The 23267-nt window shown below is 38.6% G+C and overlaps 1 protein-coding gene across 3 annotated transcripts in view; it reads right to left on the bottom strand.

The window, feature by feature from the left end:
- LOC121917378 (NADP-dependent malic enzyme-like) overlaps positions 1–23267 on the bottom strand; it is a 165998-nt gene that overhangs the window by 41634 nt on the left and 101097 nt on the right. For all 3 annotated transcript variants that reach the window (XM_042443309.1, XM_042443308.1, XM_042443310.1), the window contains 2 exons: positions 8419–8528; positions 5784–5881 (listed from right to left, as the gene is read on the bottom strand). In XM_042443309.1, the coding sequence (XP_042299243.1) occupies positions 5784–5881; positions 8419–8528 (208 nt within the window). The remainder of the gene's footprint in view (positions 1–5783; positions 5882–8418; positions 8529–23267) is intronic.

Genomic DNA, 23267 nt, shown 5'->3' with positions numbered 1-23267 from the left:
TTGGGGCTGTGGCAATTTGCCAGTTTAAAAAGAGGCAGCAAAATGATGCTCCTTTTAGAGCCAACAAAAAGGCAACTCTGCTGCCATGGCGGCAGTTTTTGGTACTTCTTTCGGCGTGCAGCATTTAAATGCTGTGCCAAAGGAGCACCATGATGCTGCCCACTGTGAGGTTCAGGCGGGTGGCAGGATGTTGGCATGGGGTGTGCCCCCACACTGCCCCCACGCAGGTGCTTCAAGCAGGTCTGTTTAGCCCCTATATATTTTTTCAACCAGAGCATTTCCAATGCAAGTGAGATTAATACACATTTTTTTGTTTAGGGACTGCTTTTGGATTTCTTTTTAACTCTGCAATATACTGTACTTAAAATGTGAATGTAGCAACATGTGAATGCACATGACTTTGACAATGTACTTGCACATGTGTTTGACTATGTTTATGACAAAGATATGTCTGCAAGTACAGGAGTCCCTGCTTGAGCATAAATACTCAGTGGGTGCCCTTGGGGAAGTCAAAGTCTCTCTCAGTCACAAAGGGTGGCAATGGCAAAACCTCTCAAAAGAGACTTGTCAACAAACCCTATGACAGGTCCGCCTTGGGTCACCATAAGTCAAAAATTACTCAGAGGCACACAACAACAACAACAACAACAATGGAGTAAGCACTGGTTGTATCCAAGTGTAAAATCAATAGGAAACCTCGGTTTGCCACCTTTGTTCTATGTATGCCAGATAAGAATTTGCTATTACCTCACCTTAGAAAATAAAGTGATTTTAGGATAATTACATACACTAGGTTTTTGCATTTCAAGTTCACACCAATCTCTTTGAACTGCTATGGCTTAACAATATATCATTTCTGACAGAACCTCTGCGCCTGTGTCTTACAGGACTTTGAAACATCTACAAATGGTAGTGCTAATATTTTCTGTATGGTCTCATTTAAACTCCTTTGGCACAAAGTTCTGCTGTTATTTTTATACAGCTTGATAAATTTTCAACTCTGACGGTTTCAAAATAGACATGGAATGCTCCATGCGCTCGTATGTTTGCAGTGAACCTTCCTGAATTCCTTGAGGAAAGACCCTCAAGCAGCTGCAGCCAAACAGGCTGCTTAGAATGAAGCAGTAGTCATGGTTAAGGGGAACACTTCTTCCAAATAGTCTTAAGGCCAAGTTACACATTACACATGAGACCTGCGGGTGGCTCTTCCAACATTTTCCTTTTAAAAAAATTAAATGTAGTTCACTGTGTAATATTTTTCCCCATCCTGAGCAAATAAGAAGATTTGAGAGAGTGATTTGGATTAGAAAATCAAGAAGGGAATGATTAAACACTTCTATCTCCACTCCAATAAAATTGGCAATCCCAATGGATGCATTCATTAACAAAATAAATAACTGATAGATCCAGTCATGGATCTCCCACATAATGCACACTTTGATCTCAACAAGCAAGGTAAAATAATTACTATTAACAACTATTCTTTTGAGGCTTCAAAGCATCTCACATATATGATTATAGTAGAAGATCATTTCATGGCAGTTGGCATTTCTATTCAGCACTTGGAAACATTATTTTTGGAACACAACTTCCAGAATTCCTGGAACAATATCCATGCTGGCTGGAAGTTTCTGGGAGTTGTAACCCAAAAAAGTAATTTCTGCAATCTCTCATAACATACCACCCAACTGTTCTAATTCAGCAGGGACAGTCCCAATTGATCCTCTGCCCTCCCACCTTTCCAGCTGCTATTAAAAACCTCCAGTTCCTCTCTCCTCTTCCCCCTTTCCCCCTTTGTTCAATAGCTGCAAAAGTTGTACTCAATTAATTCAGCAGGGAGGAAAGGAGAGGTGGCAGGATTTTGCCCTTCCCAGTGGACTCAAGCAAAAGCAAATTGCTGCAGCCTATCTTAGCTCGTGTGCTTCCTCCTTAATAACTTTTGCTGTCTTAACCACACTGTGTGATGTTATTTGGCCACATGTGTCCTGGTTTTCATCTATGAAATACTGCAATACTGGAAATATGTATTAGCATCTCTAGAAAGGGCAGAGGAGGTAGACACTGCTCATTAAAGACAGGCGTTGAACTATGTAGCCTGGAATGGCTCATGATTCACAATTCGTAGTCATTACTATTTTACTCAGTGCCCAGGCTAAAGATGTGAAGAAGTTTGCTCAGTACTCATTCTTGATAAGACAAGTTACTATCTTGACAAAGCCTATTAAGATGTTTTTAAAACCCCATGAGTTTTCTGGTCTCCAACTCAAGAACAAACCAAGATCACTTTTTCTGCTGTCAGTTTTTGCAATTTGCACAAAATGTCTCTGCACAAACAATCTATGGCTTTTCCCTTTCTAAAGCAGCTCTCTCTCTTTCATACACACACACACTACAAGTACAAAAGAGGCTGACTGATCAAAAACAGACCATTCAAAATTTCTATATCCATAGATCCTTCTTGCAAATGCAAAACTCTCATCAAGGCTGACAAGCTGCCTAATTATCTCATGGGCAAGGTGTTTGGTTTTTTTAAATGTCTTGCCACAAGTATGAGATAAGTAAAGAATTATACCCGTTGTTGAGGCATCATTTGTGTAGAACGTATCTAAATTTGTAACATGAACCACAGGTTCATTCCTCTGTGTTCCTCACAAAAGGTTGTATCAGCATTTAAAAACTGGAACATTGGATTTGAACCCTATAGTTTCTCCAGTTCAAGTATATAAGATATAGGAATTATAAATACGTTTTAGATACAATTCCTAACATCTAATGTCAGTTGCTCTATGCACTCTGGAAATTAGAAACCCAGATTGTTTACTTCCATATGATCTGAGGACTGTAAATCCTGTCAATAGCATTATCACAATATCCTTTGATAAAGCAGTTCCCTGTGTCTTTCAAGCAATGTGTCCTTGTGTTTCATGGACACACATACTCCCTCTTCCATTCTAGAATAGGACATCTGCCTATGCAGCAGCTAAAACTGTGATACACGTAAGAGTCCAAAAGAACCCCCCCAAGCCCCCAAACCTAATGTAGCAGCTAAAATATAATCTTTAAATATAAAATATAATCACACTGCTTCTGATGGTCTCCATTAAATCTATCAGGATTTTATAACATCTAGAAACCACAAACAGGCACAGATGAAATTTAAGTTTGAGTAAACACCCAACAGCAAAAGGTACAGTTTAGCCCCAGTTTAACAGAATGTAGACTTTAGCCTCATAGAAAGAGGAAAAGCCAAGAACCTGGACCTAATTTCAATCAAAACAACTTCCTTGCTTGCAGCTACTCGCAGTTTTCTCCAAAGAATATGGGAAGTCTCACAACATACACACACACCAAATCTACATAAAATCTTCCACTTCTGTTTAGCTTAGAGACAAAATGCTTGCAGTATTTCTGTGCTTTGGCCCTGTGAAAAGAGTATATCTGAGAGCTAGGCTAGAACATTACTGTGACAGAATCCTGGAGTAGCCAAGAAACATATTACTTAGCATATCTGTAACACTGCACCCAATGCACACTGTTCCCAAAACAGATACAACTGAAATACGAGCAGTAGGCTCCAAAGAAGTCCAAAGGGTGAATACAATATTATAAACAGCAACCAAAAAGACATAAACTGCGAGAACTCTCCTGAGTCAGAAAATCTCCCAGTCTATTCATTGATAAGATTGGCATCTACTATATATATACATATATAATAGCAGGATTTTGAAGGAAGAGTCATCTAGTTTCAATCTTGTACACAGTTTATTTTCACAGTAAAAACCCTCAGGGAGAGCTGGATGGAGTCCTTCTGAAAACCATGATATACATAAGAGTCCCTCCCACAAAACAACAACAACAACAACAACAACAACAAAAACCCCAAGCCCCGAAACCTGCTTATAAAAGCAGGAACAAGGATATTAGTACACCTCATAACCAGGATCCCACTGCAAATGACAGAATTTGACTTTCAAAGTAATGACTGAATCCATCTATGTCCTGACATGGAAAGGACTACCATTCATTAGAAAGGGGAATAGGACAACAAATATATATAATTCTCTTAGGTTAGAATGGTAGGAAATTAATTAAGCTTCAGTGGCAGAGCGAAAAAGATGCCACAAGTGCAATCCACTTGAACCACAGGTCTGATAACCACATACAGAAGATTTAAAAATTCCTGTTTTCTTTGCAAGTGCATATGAATTGTGGCTCGCAAAGCAGGGCTGGATGGCAATAAAAGAAGTGGGCACAGAGCTCCCATCCCTACTAACATCAACAGTTGGTACTCCACATTTGCGGATTTGATTTTTGTGGATGTGATTATTCATGGATCTAATATGTTCTCTCTAGGAATGTCTAGGTCATCCAGTGTGACTGTTGTCAGCTTTAGTTTTTTGTGGGGTTTTTTTGGCTATGTGGCCATGTTTTATAAGAGTTTATTCCTGATGTTTCGCCAGCATCTGTGGCTGGCATCTTCAGAGAATGCTAACCTGAAACAGGAACAAACTGTTATAGACCATGGCCACATAGCCCAAAAACCCATAAAAAACTATGGGTGCCTGGAAAGAAAACCTTCAACTTCATGTTGTCAGCTTCTGCCAAAGGCCGTGCTGGAGGACCAAGAGATTCCTAAAGAGAGCACCTTTTTAACATTTCTATGTCCTCCAGCACATTTTCATGGTCAAATTCTTGCAGATCTTGACCATAGAATTGCTCTGGAGGACCTAGAGCAGTGATGGTGAACCTTTTAGAGACTGAGTGCCCAAACTTAAAGGTGTTCCTGCATTGGATATCATCTGGTGCCAAGGGGCAGGATGTCTGGGGTGGGGGTGGGACATCAGGGGGTGGGACTTCTGCCTTCTAGGGGTGTGACATCTGCGGGTGGGACTTCCCCGGAGATAGTTGAAGGCCTGGGAGGGTGAGGGGAAGGGAAGGAACAGGTGCACACCTATTCTTCCTCTTTCTCCCACACTCCCAGGCCTTCAACTGTATATGAATATTCACCTTAGGTTTCAACAGAGTGTACTCCAGCCAATTGACATGGCTTTTCACAGTGTCAATAAGGCATTGCCTTATTATACTGTTTTAAAAACTAAAAGTGCATTGTGGTTAAATTCTTATTATGCCTTCTGTCTCACAGCCTGAATTACTGTGAAGGGGTGGAAGCTGGCAATACCCTGAGGAGATAATATTGCAAGTGAATACAAAACAGCAAAAGCCTAAACACAGGCACACAAACACAGAGATACACATTTCTGAAGTTATTTTCACTCACACAATATTTTAATGTGGATTTTTAAAAATTGTAAGTGTCAATTGTTAATCTATAATAAAGTAATAAAGTAATAACTTGTGATGGAGTCTTATTATTATTTATTATTATTATTATTGTGGCTTGAAAGATTGTTCATTATTACATTCACAGAATCCAAGGTGGTACATGTGAGATTCCCCTGCAGTCTCTTATCCAATAGAAAGGCCACCTTTACTCTAGGTGTGCAGAATTATTGAAGTTACAACTCCTTTGTTGAAATAGCTTCACTGCTTATAGGTTTGTTTCCAGGCATAGTTTGAAGTGTGACCATATACTGCTTAGGGACAGACTATATCTCCCTACATGGGCCTTTTTATTATTAGGCTTCAGCTCATGTACTTTATTGTGAGCTGCCTTGAGTCCCATTTGGAGAAAGGCATGATATTAATGAATGAACGAAACAATAAAAGAGAGAGAGAGAGAAAGAGAGAATAACTTAGAGAGCTGATGTATTTCAGTGTTATACCTCTCCTGCTCCCTGGAACAGTATTGTGTGATCTGACAGTTTGTTGTTAGTAATCCGGAGAGCAGCAAGGAGACCTGCAAGAGCTACAGAGGCTGTTCCTGAAATACAAAAACATGATGAAATTTTATTAGAACATGAAAATAATCTGAGTCATCATTAGTTATGAGCATAAATTCTCCACTCTCTTGTGAACTTTAAAAACAAAAACTTGTGCTAGGAGGCTTTGTGCTTTTAACACAAAAATACTCACCAACACACATTTTTTAAAAATGAAAATACAGCAAGGTGAAAAGAAAAATTATTATTATTATTATTATTATTATTATTATTATTACCACCACCATTACTACTACTATTTATTTATTTATTTACTTCCCCAGCCCTGGGACTCAGCATGACTTACAAATGTTAAAAAACAAATACAAGATACAGAGACCATTATTAAAAGCCCTCTCCCTATGAGTAGTCAATTTGCAAAGTCCTGTGGAAACAAAACAAGTCTTTGCCTGCCACTAGAAGGACACTGTGGAAATTATTTGTCTAGACTTTCTGGGAATAGAGTTCTAGAGCCTGGCAGCAGCCACCAAGAAGGCTCTCTCCTGTATTCCCACCATATGTACCAGTAAGGATGGTGGAACAGAGAGAAGGGCATTCCCTACAGATCTCAAAACAAGGGCAGACTCAAATAAGCAAATATGGTCCTTCAGACAACTGAACTCAAGCTATATAGGACTTTACAAGTCATAACTAGCACATTTAATTGTGCCTGGAAACATGCCTGTAGCCAGTGAGGCTGCTGTAACAAGGGAATTGTATGCTCCCTATAATAAATAATAAAATTTTTATTTATACCCCGCCCTTCCAACGATCAGGGCGGCTTACAAAACAATTAAAAACACACACAATCCATATTATCAATATAAAAAATTAAAACCATACAAATACATCAATACATCAAGAAAATAACAGAAGAAAAAGCCCCATAGCCCAACCTCTTGGCCACGGAAGAGGAGGGAGGCCCACAGGATATTTAATCGGGGAATGCCTGTTGAAACAGGAAGGTTTTTAAGTCCTTCCTGAATTGGGCCAGGGTGGTAGATGAGCGGAGCTCAATGGGCAGCGTATTCCAAAGGGCTGGGGCAGCTGTGAAAAATGTCCTCCGCGTGGTGGAGGTTAACCTAGCCCCAGGCACCTTCAGTAATTGCTGCCCAGATGTTCTGAGGGTGCAAGGCGGAATGTACGGGGAGAGGCGGTCCTTTAGGTATCCTGGGCCCTAACCCAGTGAGTCGTGGTTAAAATATATTACTTCGGTATAATAACAATATGAAATCATATACTGTATTATGCTTCTTTTTAAAGACACACTTTAATAGTTTCCATAGCACACCTGTTGGAATCAAAAGATGTATCCTCAGGGCACCGCACTTGTAAAAGTTCTCTTATGTAGGCTACAGAATTACTGTAATGACATTAAAGTGCAGATTTGAGCCTACCATGTACAAGAGTATTTGCGCACGTGGGCAAAATGGAAGGTAATGAGTGGCAGAGGGCAAATTAATTGGAAATATATCTGGAACATTATCACCCACAAGAATCATTTCAGCATGGGCAAACCCATTAAACAACAGCAATTCCATTGTGAAACAGTATCTTATTGTAAAAACAACAATAGGTAACACAGAACTGCTTTGCTGAGAATTAAAGAACATAATAACATGGCACCTGATTTTAAAATCCAGTACAGTCTCATTTTTTAAATAAAAAGTCAAATGACAGCACATCACGATCAACAGTTTACTGATAACATATCGTTCCCACAAAGCTGCTATCCATATCACGAAAACAAACAAGATATTACATAATGTATCCAGAAGGAAAAACAATTATGCAATGGTACCCTGTGTAAGAGAAAGAGTTTTCTAAAGCACATGCCAGAAAAATTAGGCCCCTGATTACATGTTTACTTTGCAAACTAGGATGGGCAAAACAGGGGGCAACAAAGACAGCAAGTACATGACAAGTTATGGAAAGGTAATATCAAGTATCCAAGATTTTAGTTCATATAGATTTTAATTGTGTAATAAGAAAAAATGTGTTCCCCTTTATATCACTGTTACTTTCATAAGTTTCCCCTGCAGAATGCCCCCACTCACACATGCCATAACTAGGCAGGGAAGACACCCCCCTCCAGTATTTTCAGGACAAAGAACACAGATCAGGGTGAGATGCCACAAACTGCTAGTGGCATGCCATAAAGGCAAAGACAAGGCCTTATAAAGTATCACTTTTAAAGCATAACAACTATGAAGCTTCTGTTCATACATTTTCATCCACCCAATCAAGTGAGCACTTTGCACAGCAGGATATTAGGTTCCCCCTGTACACAGTGTAGCATGTTGTTTCTGGCAAAAATACACCCTGCCTCTAGCCATAGCACTACAGCACTATCCCTGTCAATAGAGTGTGGTTGTCCATAAGTAGAGGACAAGAACTGACAAGGATTCTTATCACCTAGCATCATATGGTTCTTCAAGTGTGATCAGGGAGTCTAACTCATTCCCCCACCTTGTTTATTCACATAATTAGATACATTAGTTTTTCCTCTTTAAATAGTATAGTAGGTATGTTTCATTACCTTGAATGTCATCGTTGAATGTGCAGTACAGGTTGCGATATTTATTCAGGAGACGGAATGCATTTGCATTAGCAAAATCCTCAAACTGTATGAGACAATTTCTGCCATACCTAGAGGTATGAAATGACACAAACTTAAAGCAGAAACAATAAAATAGAGTTCAATTAATTACATAGTAGGCAGGTCACCTGTCAACTTTCAGACAGTAGAAGAAAATTCTCTGCTAAGTAGTTATGCTTGCTAACTAGCAAAGAAGCCAAATAAGCTGCCTGAAAATTATGGCCAAGGGAAAGCAATGTTTTCAAACAGGTGGCCATGTTAGTCTCTTACAGCATTAAAAGGAGGAGGGAAGGAGAAGGGGGAAAGGAATATAGCATTTGGTTTTTATTTCTGTATGAACCTCTATGAATATGAATGTACTTTTATACTGCATCTGAAGAAGTGGGTTAATATACACAAAAATCATGCAATTAAAAAAACACACCAAGTTAGTCTTAAAAGTGCTGCCACAGTTTCCTTCTTTCTTTCCCCCCTTCTTCCACATTTTAAAGTGTGACACCATTCACTAAAAGAACAAGGGCATCAGTGTCAGATCAAAGTGGTTTTATACTTTTAACTGAAATGTAGTAAGTAATTTGATGTTTCACTACAAAAGGGCTTAATTAAATGGCAATATGTAGGGTAAAAAGTCTAGTAGAAACAGTCCACATGGATGCCAGAATAACTGTAGTCTGAATACAAACATCTGTAAAACATAGGGGACAAGGCTAAAACTGTAAACTGTGAGATGGATGGGAAAGATGCCATAGCATTGTAAAATCAATTTAACATATGATATACAGCAGATGACTTGGATGGCCCTTATCCAGCAAGGAGCAATGCACATATGGAAACAGAGTTGGGGGCATGGTTTTCCTCTTTTGCATATATAGGAGTAGTCTGTGCAGATGCAAAATACTTTAAACCTATTAGCTATGAAGTGCAGCAAGCAATTGCACACCTTTGGCTCTAACACAACTCACATTTTACTGATTCTTCAATTAAGAAATGAAAACACACTTCAGGTGTCCTTTTTTCTCATTTGAGTATAATTTTGGGACAGAGCAACATGGAAAATTTCAATGGAGCTGAGAAGTTACCAGGTTTCCAACTGATAGTGAATACCATTTTAAGGAAAAACTACTGTCGCAAGGGATCACAAAGATCAATAAGTTAAGAAATCTTGGTACACAGAGAAAGCATTAATCAGACAGTATAATCCTTTTGTTCTTTACTACCTTTTAAACTTTTAGTAGTATTCCAATTGAAACTACTAAAATGTATCATAAGTTATCTACAGCCTATCCTGGACAATACCCCTCACAGGCCTTTGGTGTTTAGAAACCAAATCAGCAACAATATACTACAGAAAAGAGATAAAGATACAGGATCCAGATGCCAAGTCTACCCCCACGTCTACTCTGGCAACGTTATTACAGGATCTAATGAATGTCATGCAAAACATCAGAGGCTCATGCACTTGCTCATATTCCAATGTCCTTTATGCTGTATATTTAAAAACTAGCAGAGGAACACTTCCATCTCTCTGGGTCCTCTGTCACTGACCATAGTGTGGCCATCTTCAAACAAGGGAACTTCAAAGACTGATTTCAACAACAGTGGAGCGGGTGGTGGTAATGAGATAGCACCCAACTATTTTAATGTAAATGATCACTATTCAAGTATTTATACATTTTCCCCTATGATCTCATTATTTACAATTATTTACAATTCACCAACACTCAAACAAATATTTAATAAAAATAAAAAATAAAAACTTTATTTATATACCGCCTTTCCTGTAGATTAAAGCGGTTTAAATTCAATATTCTCCAAAGAGATCAAATCGTATACATTAAACTCCTCCCCATTTTTATCCTCAGAAAAGCAGATCTCCAAGATCATTCAGCCCATCATTCAAGAGGCAAACAATTCCCAAGACTGGGACATAGTCCAGAGAGCCAATTGAAGTGTACTTTGCTACCCTTTCCTTTTCCTTTTGGTGGGAAGGCAAGGAGGGAGCAAGGCCATGTGCCCAGCTGAGTTTCTCTATCCAGAGGCCCTGTTCAACACCAGTGCAACATAATGTTCCACCAGCATGGTAATGATGCACTTGCCATTTCAGTTGCATACATGTGTACTGACCAACCTGTACACCAATGCACTGTACGGTGGGTGAATAATGAACTACTTTTATAAGATGCATAATTCCTTATATAAGCCTATAAAGAGTACAGCTGCCACTGCAACCTTGACTTATGCCAGTTTAATGCCTCAGCAAGATTCCAGCCCTGGTAGACATGGCCACCTCAACCACTCCCTCACATTATCACTCTCCATGTGCAAAATATGAGTCCTTGCAATCTCTCAACCTACCTGCATAACATTCAGGCACACACCAGGCTGAGATGCAGTAATTGCACTTATACCATGCAAATTTGTGGCATAAGGCTAAAAAGATCAGTCTTTTCAAGCTTCCAATAAGCAGCCAAGACTGCATTGTTTTCTATGGCCTTTTGATTCATAAAACCAAGGTTGGCCTTTGAAACTATTTTAATTTTGGCTGTGTTTAGAATGAGGGTTTTTTGCTGTGGTTTTTTTAAACAAAACATTGTTTTTAACAGTTGTACATTGACCTGAGGACTTAACATGCTAAGTAGTGATCATCAAACACTTTAATACACAAATGTGATAAATAAAAAAAATGTTGATCTTTGAATGGTGTGTTACTGGTTCAAATCTCTATTTGCCTAATACCCACCATGGGGTTCTGATGACGTTAGTCTATCTCTTTCATCTCATCCCACCTCACTGGTTTGTTACCTAACTACCCACCCACAAACTGCTTGAAGGAGAAGTAGGATATAATGCTCATTTCCTACTGTGCCTATGAAGGAGCCCTCTCACCTAACTTTATGAATTCAGCCACTCATCTGCCACAACTAATTCGGATGCTTTTACACAAAGCTGGAAATCTAGTCAGAGTATAATTATACCAATGTAAAGTCTACAGTGACCAGAATACACATTCAAATTGCAGCTGCTTCTTTTCTACTTTCTATTCCATACTAAAAGCAGTCATAAATGATATGATAGCCCTGTTTAAATATTTGAAAGGATGTAATATTGAGGAAGGAGCAAGCTTGTGTTCTGCTGTTCCAGAGAACAGGACCCAGAACAATGGATGCAAGCTCCAGGAAAAGAGATTCCACCTCAACATTAGGAGGAATTTCCTGACTGTAAGGGCTGTTTGACAGTGGAACACACTCCCTCAGAGTCTGGTGGAGTCTCCTTCCTTGGAGGTCTTTAAACAGAGGGTGGATGGCCATCTGTCACTGGGGATGATTTGATTGAGAGTTCCCGCGTGGCAGGGGGTTGGACTGGATGGCCCTTGTGGTCTATTCCAACTCTGATTCTCTGATTCTGCCCTTCCAGACAGAGCATGCCCAAATCATTCTGCTGCCTGAGGCAGATCAGCAAATGGTACCTTCATCCATCCATCTCATCATACACAACACCTAAGTCAGAGGTGGACAAAGTGTGGTTTGTGAACCATATACAGCCCTTGGAATCCTTAAGTACAATCTCTGAAGTCCTCAAAGACCTCGGACCCCTAAGTCTTATTCTTTACCCTCAAACTACCCAAAAGCTTCCCAATCCACCCCAAAACATGACAGTTTGCTTCTCATAATCCCCCAAGCCTCCAAACCTTCCCGAAAAAAACAAACAAACAAACAAACAAATCCTCAAAATCAGGCAACATATAGCTAGAAGTGATCTTGTGTCACAATGGTCATGTCAAAATGTGTTGATGTGGCTAGCTGGCCAGATGCTAAAAGGAAGCGTGTTCCCTGCATCCTGTGCAGTTGTTCACTTTAACCTAAAAGCAGCTAAGTACCCAAGAAATTCCACAATCACTCACTCCTAGCAGTAAAAAAACAACAATAAGAAATTGGATAGTGAAGAATAAGCTGTTCTTTCATGACACCTGAAATCTGCAACCTGAGGCAGCTATCTCACTCTGCTTAATGGGCGTGCCACTGCTTCTTCCAGAGCTTTGTCAGGCTGTGATAAAAAATGACAAAGAGCCCCACAGCACCTTAAAAGCTGAACATGATATGAGCTTCTGAAAAACGAGAGAACTTCTCTTTCAGTGGCATATCATTTTGCATGCCGTCAAAATATACAAGTGCTGTGTGTATTTTAGCTGTGCATCCACACAACTGCAGGTCTTTATACTCCCATAAACCATGAATTTACAGTTGGATAATCACACAGCAATTTCTAGAATTCCTGGAGCAGAATGGCAGACACAATTGCATGTCACAAATCCAATATCAACATAGTGATTTTTAAAAGGAATATTCCATACTTTCATTTCCAGATGTTTTCTAGATCTCAGTTACTATCTCAATTACTATTTTATATCCTATTAAATCTGAGGCTGCTAAAAGAAATTCCATTAATTATGTAATAACAGTCTTTCTCCAATCCCTTGCTCAATATATACTTGGTGGACAAATAACTGTAATACTTGGTATAGATTAAGTCTAGTGATTACGACTGCTTAAATTTAGTTAAACTAAATAGACAAAGCAGACATGAACTAATTGTGACCATTTTAAAGGGAGGTCACTTAAGAATTATAAACATGAACTAATTGTGACCATTTTAAAGGGAGGTCACTTAAGAATTATAGCATTCTGATGAAAATATTACAAGGCAACATGCTCAGTTGATGATCATGCTACTTATTGTTATATACTGTTATATGAACTGTCTGATGAAAAATAATAATTGTAAGCCGCCCTGAGAGCCATTAGGGCTGAAGGGCAGGATATAAATACCTACATAAATAAATAAATAAATACTTATTGTTATATATTATCACAAGGTGAATCTGTCAGCTATTTCAAACATGGCGTTATGGCATTAACCATTAAAATCTATGCTTACAATAAAAATAGTAATAGAAAATGAACATTTATATGGTTTTAACTAAGGAGATTACCACATTAGCTTCACTGCCAGGATAAACCCGGGATGTAACTTTCTTAAGGCGGAACTTATTGCAATCACCCATCGCTGGGTAGTATGCAGCCTGTACGCAACCAGAGTTTCTCTCACTGCTTTTCAAGAACAGGATTTTCCAGTGCTTGAAAAGATGTGGGACAAGCCCAGAGAAACCCGGGTTGCATGTGGGCTGCATACTGTCCGGCGATGGGTTGAATGCTATAAGATCCGCCTTATAATAAACTACTTATACTTTCATGTTTACTAAGCAGTAGATATTGCTATGTATTTTGTATGTATTATCCTACTAGAGAGGCCCCTTCCCCACCACCATTCCCTTTGTGTCGTGTCTAATTGAAAAGACATTTTCACAAAATTGTCATATGGCTGTTTCAGGGGTCCATTTGGACAATACAGAATTTTCCTTTAAAAGAAATGCTTCTCTACTATTATTAAATATAATGGTACCAGCAGATAATGAAATTAGCATGTAAAATGGCATGCTACCTTCCAACAGCTACTCACATCACAATTAAAACATGGAAAGATTGCGGTGGCCTGAGTCAATAGGTTTCACCTTAACCTTTAAGTATCATGAGTGTATCAAATCAGATCTGTGAAATACATTCCAAGAAAATGAAGTAGATTCTATAATTTTACCATTATTTGGAGTGGGCAGTCTTAAAAATGCTATCCAGAGCAGTAATGTGGTGGTTTGTAAAGTGTAGTACTGTATTAGAAGGACTTGACTACATAATAGTGACTTATTCACTGAAATATAAATCTGGGAATTATTACAAAAACAAACTGAAGGCATAAATACTTGTAGTTTCTGCTTGCGTCATACTGTGTGGCTTGGGAATGCTTACAGGCAAATCCTACACATATTTAATCAGAAATTTGCTCAAATAAGTAGTACACAGTAGTGCACAGAATCAAAGTACCTTCACATTTTCCTCTGTGTAGAATGAGGCAGTGTATTCTTTTGCAATGCCATAAATGGTAACCGGCAATGCTATAAATGGTAATGCAGAGAGTGCGCCTGGTGGAAAAAATCAGCCGCAACGGAGCAGGGAAAGTCCACTCTCTGCCAGCATCCTGTTCCGGACTGCTCTTTTTGCTCTGTCTGCATAACCCAGCCCCCAATGACTTTTTTGAACCCTGGTGTCCCAGAGTCCTAATCCAACACTCAAATCATTACGTCACACTGGCTCTTTGATATGTACAGAAGACTAAAATGGACCCACTTCAGTGCAATTAATATTAACATACCTGCTCTTCACACTTCCTTTAAACATTCCCTACTCTGTGGCTCATTGGTATAAAATGGATCCCTTTGGCATGTTTTTATAGCGTACAAAAGAACCACTCTGCTTCCAAGTTCACATCTAATCATCCCTCTAAAAATGAGCCATTTCCACCAAACCATCACAAGAAGCTGACAGACACTGCTATTCTATCTGCATTTTGCCTACTGCCCTAAACCCTTTCCAGTCCTCATATCAACATACCAATAAACTCTTATGTTTCTCCTGAGCAGATGTTTATTCTAAGGAGTTGACTGGAAATGCAGGACAACCTGGAACACTTCCTTCTGCTGTGGTAGGCATCTACCAATAATTGGATTCCTAAAGCCCCAGAGCCTGGGAAGCAACGTGAGTCAGAGAACATCTGGATTCCCTGATCCTCCTAGTCTGTTAGTCATAACTGTTACCCACTTCCCCATCTGGTGATGTGATTTCCTCCTCCCTTCAGGTCTAATGAGAGACCAACAAATGCAATACTTGCCCTCTACCAAAAGGGAACATCTTCATTTAAAGAGTTGTTATTCTCATTATTTTTAAGGATCTGAGTAATAAAGCTTATCCTTCTTTTTCCTTACCTATTTTTTTTTTAGTTCATGATCTTCATCTCATTCTCTTCTTTTCATCCCCTAGATTTCTTAAAATAAAACACTCTGTTCTTTTTTAGACCTGTGTACCTGCTTTTTGCCAACTGAGGCCATGATCTATGTCTAATACTGTACTGGCAAACGTTGTCTAAGGTACCATATAGAGATCTTCCCTGTCTCATCAATATAGTGTCATCCATTTGCGTGATGGTATAGCCTGGTTGCATACAAACCTTTTAACAGCCACAGGGGTTTACCGCATAGTGTGAAGCTGTGGACAAGTCTACATAGGGACCCCCAAATGCAGTGTCCAAATGAGAATCAAGGAACACGAAAGACACTGCCAGAAAAATCCGCAGTAGCGGAACACGTTATAAATCAACCTGGGCATAAAATGCTGTTTGAAAACACTGCAATTCTGGATCATGCCAACCACTATCAGGTCAGAATGCACACGAAAGTTACTGAAATCCACAAACACCTGAACAACTTCACCAGGAAAGAAGAAACCATGAAAATAAACATAGTTTGGCTACCAGTCCTGAAATACACCAAAATCAAGACTCAGGGTCAGGGGTCTTCCCAGCAGATAATGGATCACTAATTAAACAGACACTAATCTGCCTCGCATATCCTCCTTCCCTGAGGCCTGTCCATTCATCAACAGACCAACACAGAGATTAACTTGTAAATTACTTCTTATCAACCAAGGGTTGCACAGCATATATACCCCACACAGCTCCATGCCACCATTCTCTGAAGATGCCAGCCACAGATGCTGGCAAAACATCAGAAACACATTCTTCCAGAACATGGCCACATAGCCCGAAAAACCCTCAAAAAACAATCCCTTAAATTGCAAATGTCCAGAACAGAACCTTTCTGTAAAAGGATGTTTGGAGTTAGTGAGTTATTGGACTACCTATTCTTGCTTCTCCCTACGCTTTTAACGAACGTTTACCTTCTCTGTTTTATAGTTTGTTGTTGTTATGTGGCATCAAATCAGCTATGACTTATGGTAATCTTATGAATGAGAGGTTTTTTTTAAAAAAAACACAGCCATATTATTAAGAGCCCTCTTCAGATCTTGCAAAGCTTGATTGAATCACCCCATCTGCAATGAAATCTTTTTTTCTACTATCTTCCACTTTGCCAAACATTGGCCCTGTATACATGGGCGGCAAAACGCCACTCCTCTTTGCTGCACAGCCACTCTAGACAGCTCCTTTTTTGCGGCATCATAAGGGCTGTAATGCAGCCCTATGATGCTGCTTCTGCCAAGAGGCGTCTGAATGGGTGCATGCACCTTTGACATCATTAGGGCTGGGCGCGTCTGGATGCCCAGCCCTATCAAGCCGTAATATCGCCACAACGTGCCCGTTTGTACCAGGTCAGAATTGCCTTATCTAATGAGTCATTTCATTTCATGATATGTCCAAGGTACAATAGACTCCACTTATTCATTCTGGCTTCTAGTGACAGTTCAGGCTTGATTTGCTCTTGGACCCACTTGTTTGTCTTTTTGGAGAGTTGTGATGTCCATTAAAAAACTCCTTCAGTAGCTCATTCCAAATGACTTTTTTTCCTTTTCATGTCAGCTTTCACAGCCATACAATATAATAGGACATTTCTTCTCAATCTTACATTTTTATGTTTACTGACAGCTGCTTGCATAAGTGGAAGGTACCTTTGGTTATGCAAAGAGAAGCCTCAAATTCCCATCAGTTACATATCTTCCTAATTCATCTCCTATTTTCCCTGAAGGGCCTCTTATTCCCAGAATAATGGCCAGGAGAACATCAACAGGAGGGATACAAATGAGCAGAACTAGATTCTGCTTTCTTGTTGCTGTGTGACTTCAAGTCATTTCTGACCTATTGTGACCCCAAGGGGTGTTCTTGGCAAGATTTGTTCAGACCAGGTTTGCTTTTGCCTCCCTCTGATGTTAGATCCAAGTAAATACTTATCTAATTTCCTTGTGTGAGTTTGTGTCAAAATTATGATATTTCCACAATAGAAACTTGAAATGCCATAGATTCCTTGTCTAAAACACTTACATTATTATTAAAAAGATCACAAAACAGGGCATTTTATATTTTTCACTCGGAACATAGGGCATACAATCTGTTTCACTAACTTCACAGCATGAATGTCACAAACCACACATGTAACAGAAGGGAGGACATCAATCTTCTTGCCACAGTTTTAAACACTCTTATTTTGGGAATAATGTTGTTTTCAGTGGCAATCACCTGTACTTTGAGGAAGCATAAATCCAGTTGCTAGTCCCAATTATAACAGACCCTTTGAATTAAGAGCTAAACAAACACTTATATAAATCCCATTTATGTGATTGGTGCACTCTAATTAGGACTAGTAACTAGACTGGACATTACAAACAGTATAGCCTTTTATCTCTTCTACAGTTCCTAGTGAACATTTTGACACTATATTAATAACAGTATTAAAAACGCTATTTTATCACATTGCAATTTTAACCTACAATGCTGAAAGCCAGCACAGCTATGCTGAAGTCAGTTTTGGCTTAAAGAACAGTTTTAAATAAGCACCATATGTTCTTTATAAATAATGTGATTTTCAGAAAACAGGGTTTTAACTGGGGGAAGCTTGGTTTTAGGGTTTTCCGGGCCAGAAGCTCTTGAAATTAGCTTATTATCTCTTGAGCAAAAGAAGTCCTTAATAGCAACAGATATAAGCACAACTTCTTTCTTTTTTCTTTCTTTTTAAAAAGTACCCTAGATTTCTAAGAGTGCATACATTCTCCAAGCCTTCCCTCCCACTGTCCCACTTACAATTTGGGAGAGGCCATGTGCCTCACTTCCTCATGAAATGGGAATGGAAATAAAAAATGGTATATTCTCATCTGGATTCTAAATGTGGATGTTCTTAGTGTTAAATATTTTGCTGTATTACCATGTGGATATTTTAGATATACTATTATAAATTCTAACATCTCAAGTGTGAATAAGCTGCAGCCAAATGCAGCAATTAAAAAACGTATTTCACTGTTGTAAGAATATCAGCATGTGCAACTTTCCCTCACGTATTCTGCATGGTCAACAGACTTCACAAAGGGCTGCTGCTCTACTCTTTGGCAAACAGCAGTGGGACTAATCTGAAGGTTTGGCAGGCTGAGGTATCAGACATCAGTTAGGATCACATCCAAACCAAAGAAGAAAACTGAAGACTGGACCTAAATGACTCAAAACATGAGATAAAAATACAAGCTAAGATGATGATTCCAAGTAGGGATTATCAGCCATTATGATAAGCAGATTTATTTCCTGTTCCATATCTTAACAGCCATCTTGATATAGCATCTCCTGCAATCATTTAAAGCTGTGGTAAAGATGCACTTTTTCTCTCAGTCAATATGAGCAAAATTATAACTTAAGAATCAAGTTTCCTATCCCCAATACTATCCTTATTTGGAGTTAAAGCACTTCATATTCTTCCATTATTTATTGTAAGATAATAGTCCCATGATGAAGTGCATATTGTTTCAGATTAATAGCTATTCTTATTTTGGAAAGTATTGAGTTTAACTTATGACTAATAAATATAAGCCCTTGAGACTATCTTAGGAAGATAAGATACATTTCTCCAGTATATATTTATGGAACTAGGCCAAAGAAACATATCTATTTCTTGTATTAGCACTCAATTTGTATTAAGGTTGCTTTTAGAATGGTAGATACGTAAATCAAAATAAATTCCCTTCCTCTCTTGATATATGAAATATTTCTTAGCTATTGTCACAGATACTTAAGTAACTAAAGTTTAAAGGAAAATTTTCACCCTCACATGAAACACAAGTACTTCTAAGCATGACGCAACTCTTGCATCAAGCTCAGTGTTCTAGGGAACTAAATACATACCAAGGCTAATGCATGAATAAAGTCAATTGTTCCTATGGGATGAAAGCAAAGACTTCTTTTCCTCTCTTGCCATGATCACAGACAACCTCTGGCACCAGATTAGAACTACAGACAAACTATGGTTGACAAGAACAGGCAAAGAAGTGGTGTCTACTTAAGGGATACCTTTTCCCCCAGCTTGCACTAGTTTATGTTAATATTGGTAAGAATTTATAAAATTTAGCAAATTAAATGTAATTTTTATAAGAAGCCATAGTCATTCTCCAAACAAGAGCTCCTGTTTCATGCACACATCTTGCCCGTATAAACACTAGTGTTCCATGTAAAGCTTTCCAAGACTCCAAACCAAAGGACTTTTCGGTTCAAGGCCTTCCCAGGCTTTAAATTGCTCTTTAACGCTAAACTCTGATCACAATCAGAAATGAAGGCAAAAAGAACAAAAGTACAAATCACAACTTGTGGGCCTGTTAAGAGTAAGGTGTGACAACATTTCCCTTTGCTATTCGAAAAACAAAACAAAGCAAAGCAAAAATTCAAAAATCAGGCCTTCCCAGACTAACCTCTGCTAAAACAGAATCAATTGCCCATGTTAACCAGCCCACCCCCCATTATTGCCTCATTATTGTCATATTGTTGTCACTCCTTGCCGAGTTGTTTTAACTGATGTTATTGTTATTATTTTGTATTGATGGGAGGGAAGGTAGAAAGGGGGGGGGGTTGGGGACTGTTCCATTATTATTTCCTATGACTTTTGTATTTGTAATTTTCCTTGCTGTTACCTACCTCGATTTTCAAACAGGAGAGGCAGGATACAAATAATAATAATAATAATTATAAAAAGCCTTGCTATAAAAAAAACTCGCATTATTTTAAACATATTTTAACATGTTGGCCACAATGCTGTTGCCCATCATACCTACACTGGCTTAAGCTGCAACAGCACAGCAACAGCAGCAGTAAGCAAAATGGCAACAGACAGATACCCTCCAATATTTTACAGATGAAAACTGGAACACAGGGCTAAGAAACATCGGAGTATGGTCAAGATGATAAAATATATTACAGTACCGAGGAAGAACAAACAAACTAAAAGAGGCTGCCGCAGTTTGCTTTTTCCTGAACCAACCAGGAAGAGCACGATTTCACGTACTCCTCCTCTCCCCGCCACTGAGTTAATTGAATGCAAACTACTTTTACACTTTGAACTCAGTCTGCAGCAAATGAAATAAGCTGAGGGTAAAGGGGGGAAGTGGAAGGAAAAAAGAGAAACCGGGACATTGTGAAAGCAGCTGAAGAATACAGGATGACAAAGAATTACTCAGGACTGTCCCTGACAAATCAGGACAGTTGGAGGGTATGCAGACATAGTGATAATGAGAGCGGTATGGAAAGTGTTATCTAGCTGTAATTGCTCAGGAGTCAGGAGGGCATCTTTCTTTAGTGATGGAAATGGCTTTCTCTGCCCACTCCTAATGCCGCTATACAACACCACAAAAAGTGCAATGACATTATCATAATGGATGCTATGACAGCATAAATCACTATCATGATTGCTAGCCATTATTTAAAAATTCTGATCTGCACAAACGATAATGACACTCACAGATAACTTTAAGCAGGTTTTGACAAAACCATTCTCTAGAAAAGATAAACCTTACTGAAGACAAAGATCCCAGTGCCTGAATTTTCCACAAATTGCAGAGAACATAGAAAACAGGTGGTGTGTTTGCTTTGCCTCCATACAGGTTTCCCATACAAAGTAAGACACTTCTTTCTACCTTCTGCAGAAAACCAGTAAAAAGCAGTGGAAATATGCCTCTTTTCTTTTTGACTATCTGTGATCATAGAGAAATTAAGCAAGAAATTGGTGCATGAAGGCAGAGAAAAGATTCACCTTTTCCCATATATTCTATTTACATGCTACAGAAACAGGGCTTGCATTGGTGTGTGTCAAACCCAACTAATGTCTGGCTTTTAAGCCAAAATTTGTTAATCCCACATATTTAAAATAGTTTAAAACTGCCTCCATGATTAATACTGGAAAGAAAGGGAGATTCACAGGGGAGAGGGAGGAACTGAATCCATTAAGTGATGTTGAAGGAAGGCACTGCAACTGCACTAGGCCTACTGACATGGAAAATAATTGAAACAAGGCAGTCTTTTGAAATCAGATATGTTAAAAGAAAATACATATGAACTGTGTGCTAAATCAAAATACAATGTTACTTCTAGTTCAAAAATGTAGCATTTTAGATCCATTTTACAAAATATATACCAAATAATAAAATGAACCAAAGTTTGTATGCACAACAATTAATGCTTCATTAAGTGTCTAACTGGAAGCATGGGCAACTACACCATGTAATGTAATACTGAAATACAGAGTTTAAATTCTTAGGCTGCATCTACACTGCAGAATTAATACCTTGGCCCACTGCTGTGGAATTTAGCTGCCATGGCTCAGTGCTATGGAATTCTGGGATTTATTGTTTAGAGAGATATTTAGCCTTCTCTGTCAGAGAGCTCTGATGCTACAGCAAACTGCAAATCTCAGCCATGAGAGTTAAAGCTGTGTCAAATTGCATTAATTCTGCACTGTGGCAGCAGCCTCAGCAATGTAGTTTTCTTTTGTGTTATGGAAACACAGGAGATAATACTGTCATTTGCATAAAATAACCATTTCTGAGATATTTATTATAAAATATTTATAGAATATATTCTTCTAAAACTATGGTATAATGTACTTATATTTCCGTTTGTGTGGTGTGTTGTTGTTTTTAATGGATCCATCCACTATTGCCAGTATTTGTTACCCTTTGCTTCTAAAGATGGAATTCTACACAGGTCAGAACTTTCCAGCAGTGAAATTGTTCCTGATCTAATTAGGTTGTCCACTTTATCCCCAAAATCTTAATATAATTATGTACAATAATTTACTCAATTCCAAACAGGAAATTCACAGCACAAACTTATTCATGTTTAGTGAGAAGTCCCAATGTGTTCAAGGAAGTGTACTGTAAGGAAAGTGTACAGAAATGCAAGCTTAGCTGATGTTAATCTCTTTAAAATGTGTCACTGTTTCGAATACAAACTCAAATTATCAAAGACATTGGTAAGGAAACATCTTGATTAAAATACCTCCTCCCTACTGTGGCTTGGAAAGATGTGCAGTAATTTCATCTATCTGTTCAGAAAGGTTTGTCCCTGGGGAATGAGTTAATGAGATCTTGGAAGTGCATTCAGTCTAGTAGATGCAAAAATCATGCGATATTGTTCAGGTAGAACAATTTTACTGACATGCGATTCCACTCAGTATCTCATGCTTTATTACTTTTCAATGCAAAACTAGGATTATGGCCAATTTTATATTGCTGAAATTGTTATGCATTTGCCTAGAAATCACTTAAACATCCCTCTGTTTCTGGCACAGAATAAAAGATGTTGTATAATATAGTCTGCTTCCTAGCAAACCCAAAACTAAAGACCTGAAGAATTTTAGATAGCAGAGACTGGTTTATTTCTTAAGATCTGTACAGTTGCACATAGCTAAAAGTTAACTCAAACTTACATTTAGCATGTCAGCGATGTAACTGAACTAATTTTGGCTTGTGGCAACGTAGTCTTGGTATTTTCTCACAACTTAGCTAGTTCAATTTGCTACATAAAAGCTTCTGTGTATGTAAGCATTTGCAAAATCTGTCTCTTTATTTCTACAGAGTTACTCCTTCTCATGTGTTTGGTACATTTATTGCCAAAAGTGCAGTGTGATTTTTTGTGATGTGTATTTTCACCAGCAACTGATTCAATTTGTGTCATGCCCTTGCTTCCACATTCAAAAGCACAGCCATCTCTTAGGATTATATTAAACAGTTGCTGAGTTGCTGTTACTCCCCCCCCCCCAAGTTTATTATTTATATACAAATGGTTACATATCAAATTTAGACTTTTCCACCTGTAGATTTCAAAATGACCAAGATTCTGCTCGGTACTGAAACTGATGTAGGCAG

The sequence above is a fragment of the Sceloporus undulatus genome, unplaced genomic scaffold (genome assembly GCF_019175285.1).
Source record: "Sceloporus undulatus isolate JIND9_A2432 ecotype Alabama unplaced genomic scaffold, SceUnd_v1.1 scaffold_16, whole genome shotgun sequence".
Taxonomy (NCBI): Eukaryota; Metazoa; Chordata; class Lepidosauria; order Squamata; family Phrynosomatidae; genus Sceloporus; species Sceloporus undulatus.
This window is presented reverse-complemented; position numbering and strand designations above follow the sequence as displayed.